This window comes from Panthera uncia, assembly GCF_023721935.1.
Source record: "Panthera uncia isolate 11264 chromosome C1 unlocalized genomic scaffold, Puncia_PCG_1.0 HiC_scaffold_4, whole genome shotgun sequence".
Lineage (NCBI taxonomy): Eukaryota > Metazoa > Chordata > Mammalia > Carnivora > Felidae > Panthera > Panthera uncia.
The window spans coordinates 64,586,120-64,593,374 of record NW_026057585.1 but is presented as its reverse complement, the minus strand read 5'-3'; the positions used below and the strand labels follow the sequence as shown (position 1 = coordinate 64,593,374).

At 42.8% G+C, this 7,255-nt stretch overlaps 1 protein-coding gene across 2 annotated transcripts; it reads left to right on the top strand.

The window, feature by feature from the left end:
* The first annotated feature begins 683 nt into the window (after positions 1 to 683).
* CDKN2C (cyclin dependent kinase inhibitor 2C) lies at positions 684 to 6,641 on the top strand. Of its 2 annotated transcripts, none has more exons than XM_049618606.1 (3): positions 684 to 1,812; positions 2,270 to 2,409; positions 5,852 to 6,641. In XM_049618606.1, the coding sequence occupies exons 2-3, from the start codon at positions 2,281 to 2,283 to the stop codon at positions 6,227 to 6,229; spliced, it is 507 nt and encodes a 168-aa protein (XP_049474563.1). In that variant the 5' UTR covers positions 684 to 1,812; positions 2,270 to 2,280; the 3' UTR covers positions 6,230 to 6,641. The 2 variants fall into 2 exon arrangements, with proteins under 2 accessions (XP_049474563.1, XP_049474564.1); XM_049618607.1 differs by having other exon boundaries at positions 684 to 1,816.
* Positions 6,642 to 7,255: the final 614 nt, after the last annotated feature.

The window sequence follows — 7,255 nt, the reverse complement described above, 5'->3', positions numbered from 1 at the left end:
CCAGGACCCCGGGAGTTGGTCTGGCAGGTGCGAGACCAAGGCCCGGTACTGAGAAGGCTGCGGAGTTTACACCGTGCGCGCCCCAGAGGAGGCGGCGGCAGCCCTGGGCCTGGCCGCCCGAACTTCGAGAGCCTAGCGGGGGAGCACGAAGGCGAGCCGGCCTGCCCTGCCAGGGCCGGGAAAGACTTGGTTCGCGCCAGCTCGCTCTCCGCCTTCCAGCAGCCAGCACCGCCGAGCCTCTAAGGCCCTGCGGCTCTCTGCAGCCGTCTTAATTAACAAGCCTCTCCCCCCTCACCCGCCCCCGCCGGGTCCCGGGAGTCCGAGGTTTAGTGTCGCAGACTCCATCCCGCCCGCCAGCGGGAGGAGGCCAAACCCGGCTACACCAAGCAGAACTCCTTTCCAGCTGGGGACTGGCCGCGGGGCTGGCGGGTGGGAACCAGCGCAGGAGACGCTGGGAGGGAGGTGGGGGGCAAGGAGGCTGGAGGAAGGGCGCGGGTTGGGGGCGGAGCCAGGCGAGCTGCTAGCTCTAGCGCCTCCTGGGCAGTGGGCGGGGAGTGGGCGGTGCCCGGCCTTCCCGCTCCCGCGGCGCTGCAACTCCGCGGAGCCTCCTTAAAACTCTGCCGTTAAAATGGGGGCGGGTTTTTCAACTCAAAAAGCGCTCAATTTTTTTCTTTTCAAAAAAAGCTGATGAGATCGGAAAAAAGAGAGAAGAAACCGGCACCGTCTCTGCAGCGGCAACAGAAGCAGCAATTGTTTGAGCGAAAAAAGAAGCCAGGGAGGGAGGAAAGGAAAAGAGCTGAAAAGGGGGACAACGCTCAAGTGTCTCTAGGGGTGAAGAGAGCAGGGACCGGCGATTTGGGGGGGACCAGCTACAAAAGAAACTGTCACTGGGAGCGCTGCGGCTCAGGAGGAAGCAGAGCTCCCCGGCTCGGCTCCAGGGCACAGCTAGCTGGCGGCTGCTGCCCTGTCGGCGGCACGGACTGGGGGCACAGGCCAGGGGACCGCGAGAGGTTGGCGAAGTGGCACCGGGTGTCGGAGCCGCTGGGCTCTCGCCGACACGGCGGCAAGACTGGCTGTCCTCTAGCACTGTGGCGACTCCCCATACTCAGACCTTGGCCTGCGCTTCTCTGGACGCTCCCAATCTCCGGAGACCCCCCCAGAAAACTGGGAAAGGAAGAAGAAGACGACGGCGGCAGCTCAATGAGCCTCTACAGTGGGAAGTCTGAGCTGGTTCGGTCGTAGGCGGGAAGTTACCGGTGGGCTGCCCTGTGCAGTCGCGATGCTGCAGCGCGCTGCCCTAGCAGCCCGAGCCCCATAGAAGCTTCCCGCAACGCTAGCTCCCTTCCTCACGCTGCTGGGAGTCCCGGGACCTGGTGGGGCCGGCATGACCGACTTGCCCGGGGCCCGCCGCGCGCCCGGCCGCCTCCGGAGACGCGCTCCGAGCCTGGCTCCCACGGCCTCTGAGGCTCCGCGGGGCTGCGGCAGCTCGGCGGGCGGGCTACGAAGCATTCCCACACGGCGTTAGCTTGCAGTTCGGCGCGAACGCGAATAAGGGATCCTCCTGAGAAGCCGAGGCCACTGACGAGTCATTACGACCTGTAACTTGAGGGCCACGGAACTGCTACTCCCGTTTGCCTTTGGCGATCGTCTTTAACCCTCCGGAGCACGTCAGCATCCAGCCGCCGCGGCGCTCTCCCTGCAGAGGAGGACTCAGGACTACCCCTTGCGTGAGACGGATGGAGACCGAGCCCCTCCGAGGACTTGCCCCAGCGGTTCTGGCTCGCGCGGCTCAAGTCACCACCGTGAACAAGGGTGGGTTAGTGCCTTTTCTTTCCCCCGAAATGTCTTTTCTTCCGCGGTGTTTTTTGCCCTGATCTAGTCCCTTAAGTCTCCGCACACATTTCTCCCAGAGATCTGTAGTGTAGGTACGTGACAGATCTGCTTACATTTTACGTCCAGAGTAATTTGCCAGGAATATATGTGTGTCTATGTGTCTTTCTGTTGAGTCACCAGAATTCTTCACAGGGGTTAAGCTAAAAAGCAAGGAGCGGAGCCCCTCTCCAATGGTTCAGTTTTGCTGAATAATCACGTGTGAATCGAGGGGCGGGCTTTTGGCAGGCAGATCTTACTAGTATTTACTACCAAGCTCTACTCCAGATTAACCATCCCAGTCCTTCTGTCAGTCTCCGATGCCATCATGCAGCCTGGTTAGGAGCAAAGGAAACGGGAAAAAAGAAAAACAACTAATTCATCTTTTCCCGATCGTCAGGACCCTAAAGAATGGCCGAGCCTTGGGGGAACGAGTTGGCGTCCGCAGCTGCCAGGGGGGACCTAGAGCAACTTACTAGTTTGTTGCAAAATAATGTAAACGTCAATGCACAAAATGGATTTGGAAGGACTGCGCTGCAGGTTGGTATCAAGAGAGGTGGGGAAAACAGGTCAACAATGTTGCCTACGTGACCCGGGTTTCTGGAATAACGGCTTTAAAGCTTTCGGGGGTACAAAATTTCACTGTTTTTAAGCCTAGTTGGTTGCCATATTTTATATCTTTAAGTGGATCCAACTCTCCAAAATGACGTACTTTGAACGAACTCGTCAAATTCAATAACATCCTCGATATCAAGTGGGTTCTAGGTTTGGTCTTAATTTTTGGAATGTTTTTGTGACGGTAAGGATTTAAAAGGAGTCCCAGAAGCGCCGAGGAGTGTGTGTGTGTATGTGTGTGTGTGTGTGTGTGTGTGTGTGTAAGACAGCTCTGTAAACACACTATTATGATTATTATTTGAAGTAAATACACTGCTATTAGTGGTTTCCGTACTTTGCTCCAATAATTGACTTTAACGTTAATTTTCTTGACTACTGGTGAGGGTGTTTTTCCTTCAAATGCTTCAAGTTTTGACAAACGACCTTTCCTCGTTTGGACTAGGTGGCCTGGACACGGGGACAGGATGTACATTTCATAGTTAATGTAATACCATCCACCCATTCAGGATTAAGGAGGAATAAAAAGTTGAATTTTCTAATCAGAGCTCAGTTTGTAGTATTTTTGTCTCTGCGGTCATGCGGTGGTATGTTCTAATTTTCAGTTAATTAGATTACAAGCAAGAAATGAAATATGTCCAGCTACCAAGTATTGTACCTGATAATTTTTTCCTCCTATGGACGTTAGTTATCATGTAACTTAGTTGGAATGGTTAGAAACAGAAAAATGGCAAAGTAGTCTTAAATAGTTGCTTTATCAGACTTCTGATGGTACTCTTCTGAACTATGCTTGTTTGGAAATGCAACATTTGAAGCTGTTTTTGAAAATCCTTTGGGGAGAAGGTTTTAGAGTGCTTTGTTTTAGTTACAAGAATTAGAAATTTAAGTGGCAGGAGATACACTATTAACAGACGAAGTTCAGTCTGTACATTTTAAATCAGAATATACTGACCTTGCAAAAATGTCAGTATTAAAGAGGCTTATGCATAGATACTAAATTATTTATCTTGTTATTTCAGGTAGATTCTGTGAGATAAGGATTTTTTTTCTTTGTCCACCTAGTAGTTTTTAATAGGTTTGATGATGACGGCAATGCTACGAATTTAATATATTGAAAAGTTTCCTATTGAAAAATCCAAGATTTTATAAATCTCACAAGGAATGAGCAACTTAACCCATGTTCAGAATAAGATCTTACAGGACTTTTGACGAACAGGAAGGCTGAGAGATTAATACTGACAAAAAAAAAGTTTTGACATTTTTAATACAACTTTGCAATCTTGTTTATATTAAGTACACTTATCAAGATACTAACACCCACTTATTGTGGCTTAATCCTAGTACATATAATGAAACACACACAAACAGGAGTCTCAAGGTTTATTTTCAGTATGTATAATCCTGACTCTGAAGTTGTGTCATAACTCAAGAAAGAACTTTCTTTCAAAACAATTTCCAATGTTACTATTATTTTCTGTAAAAGATGGCAAATTTTCTTCTACAGTTATGTTCACTTAACTCCATTGCAAAAGCTTCCCCCCCCCCCAAAGGGTGTAAGCTTTTCAATCAGGGTAATATCAAAGGCCTTAATTGCACATTTGCTTTACAAAGATCCAAGGTATCTGCCCTTATTCTTCCCAGTGCAGGTCCTTAAATGTGACTAAATCTTTAGAGGTAGTTGTGGCAAAAGTTAGATTGTGCTAATATTTAACCGAAAGTATATTTTTTTGAAATTCTCAAAAAAAAATTATGTATAATTTTTACCATTACCCCAAAGGAAGGGCTAAGTCAGCAGGGTTTTATCAACAGGGAAGTTTAATATCTTGGCCATCTATATAGCTTGCATTTATAAAATATTATTCATTCTAAATATATTTTATTACTTAATTTGTAATTATTTTTCAAACACACAATTTAAAGAGGTGGATCATCTTTGTATGTATCTCCCAGTGTATTATATTTAATTTCACAAACATTTCAGTGTCTACTATGTAATCTATTTATTATAAATTAGATTATTATGAATATACCTAAATATAAATGAAACCAGTTAAAATGCTGAACTATTTTCTGGCATGTTAATGAGACTACACTTTTTTTCACAACTAAATTATATGTGTTGTATAATTGCATGCTGCTCTACAAGACATTTTATAATTATGAGAGCCTAACAGAGATCCCTATTAGGGTGAAATGTATTCAAACAACAGTAGATAAGTCTTTATCATGTGAATTATTTGTATGTTGATAGCAAATTTTAATACCACATTCTGACTTTTAAAATGTTGGCAGTTTACAAATAGCTAGTCCTAAATATCTGATAATCACTGCAAAAGGAAATGAGGTGGCATCACCAGTTGATTATTAAATGCATCCAAACCCAAGACAAAATTGTCTGTCCCAAAATACACATTAAATATCTTATTTTCTCCTTTCTTGCTCACTTGAAAATCACTAGTCAGAACTTTAAGAAAAAGTAAGTAATATAGTAGGATGACCGTTTTATTCTTTTTAAGAACAGTTGTCATATAGTCATCTCCTATCTAATATCTAATGCATGGTGTATCATGAACTTAGTTTTAGATAAATCAGCATCACAAGCAATGTAGAAAACCGTTGCTTATTTAACATCTTAATAATCAGGAACATTTGAAATTTTTGAGTGAAGGATTCTAAGCACTGAATACACCTACTAGCCAATATGAAATAACTTGCAAAGAAAAAAAATTTAAAAAAACACTTGGAAATTTGAGCTATATCTATTTGGAGAGAACTTGTGAAAATTAATAATTTAAGAAAATATCAGATCTGGTATTTTAATAGATCATTTTTATACTGGGTTATAGAGTCTAGTGTGTAGAAACACTTCTGTGGGGATTTTAAGAATCTCACTCTCATTTCTTTTGGGTAGCTATTTAGAAAATAAATTTTACCTACATTTGATTTTTCATAACTAATACCCCAGGTTTTGTATTTTATGAGCATAAGCAAGCAAACAGAAGACTCCCAAATTCCATTTCTTTTCTTTTCATAAATTCATGGAATTACACAGTTCTTTATGGGAGATAGAAAACTGAGTTGTGGGTGAATTTTACACAAGATGGACTGGTTCTATTTTATTGATCAATTTATCCTATTTTTGGACCTGTTTAAGATATTACATCATAGAAGCCCAATTTTTAGAAGCCCTCTTTTACCTACTAGTACCTTCTTTCCTGAAATTGAGTCCTTCAAACCCCATCATGTGGGTCTTCCCCAAGCACTCTTTCACCTAAAATAAATACTTACATAAATAGAAAGAAAGATGGCTATTTTAAAATATTCCTGTAGGAGCACTTGAAGGATTCTCCCATTTTCTCTTCTCTCCTAGGTTATGAAACTTGGAAATCCCGAGATTGCCAGGAGACTACTACTTAGAGGTGCTAATCCCGATTTGAAAGACCGAACTGGTTTCGCTGTCATTCACGATGCAGCCAGAGCAGGTTTCCTGGACACTTTACAGACTTTGCTGGAGTTTCAAGCTGATGTTAACATCGAGGATAATGAAGGGAACCTGCCCTTGCACTTGGCTGCCAAAGAAGGCCACCTCCCTGTGGTGGAGTTCCTTGTGAAGCACACGGCCACCAAAGTGGGGCATCGGAACCATAAGGGGGACACCGCCTGTGACTTGGCCAGGCTCTACCGGAGGAACGAGGTCGTTAGCCTGATGGAGGGAAACCAGGCAGAGGGAGCTTCGAATTTGCAATGAATATGGGGAGGGCTCTCCCACAGTGCCTTCTATTTTGTCAGTTAACTGGTTGGCTGTCCTATTTTACTATCACTTGTTAAAATTCAGTTTTGTTATACTTTAAGCAACTAGTTAAATCTTCTCAAACTGCTAAGTGGAAATCTTATTACAGGTTTATGAATATATTTAAGCAACATCTTTTTCACCTGCAAAATCCTGAGTTCTAACATGTAATTGCAAATAGCTTTGGTTTTCTCCTGAATATGTTATCTTTCCTTGACTTTTTCCTTGCTTCTCCCTTTGCCAGTCTCAAAACCCAACTTAAGAGACTTTGTTTTTAAAATGGTTTGTCCTGACTCTTCTTTTGCCTAATTAAACACTTTTTCAAAACAGGACAATGTTTTTCTGTTATTTCCTCTATTACTCCCACATAGTTTGCCACTCGCTAAGGAGAAGTGTACTGAAAGATCACGATGCATTAAATCTTGACATTGGAGAAAATAGACCAATTGAAAAACTAGACGTATTCCATTGATGATTCAGTTATTCTTTTCTTTCTTTCTTCATGCCTCCCCTCCAAAGATATTACTTGGTGACTAGTATTTCTGCTATACAACAAAATAAGGACAACATTTTTTGAAGACCATACCTGAAGTTATTTCATTATGAATTTATCCTAATGTTCAATCTTCCTCTTTTCTCAGAGTCAAGTTAAATAGTTGAAAAACAGGTTTCAGAGGTAGCGATCTGAAAACAAATATATGTTAACTTTAAAAGTCTTTTTTAAAAGAAAATGCCACCCTGAAAGTGCTTTCCACTAGTTTGATTTTTTTAAATCATGAAGTCAAACAATTGGCTAAATAATATACTTCTCAAAATTTATACTATAAGTATACTGTCAAGCTTTTTCTCCCTGAATGTCAGAAATGTAAAATTACAAAATGTGAAGTCTAAAATATAATGCAAATACAAATTTTTAGGGGATAAAAAATACAACAAGAAAAAAATATATAAATTATGTAAGGGTCATAACTAATTATGTATACA

Bases quoted from the DNA above. Each gene is read 5' to 3' on its own strand.
- CDKN2C (XM_049618606.1), top strand. From the start codon at position 2,281: ATGGCCGAGCCTTGGGGGAACGAGTTGGCGTCCGCAGCTGCCAGGGGG. The intron at 2,410-5,851 runs GTTGGTATCAAG...CTTCTCTCCTAG, and splicing joins TTGGAAGGACTGCGCTGCAG to GTTATGAAACTTGGAAATCC.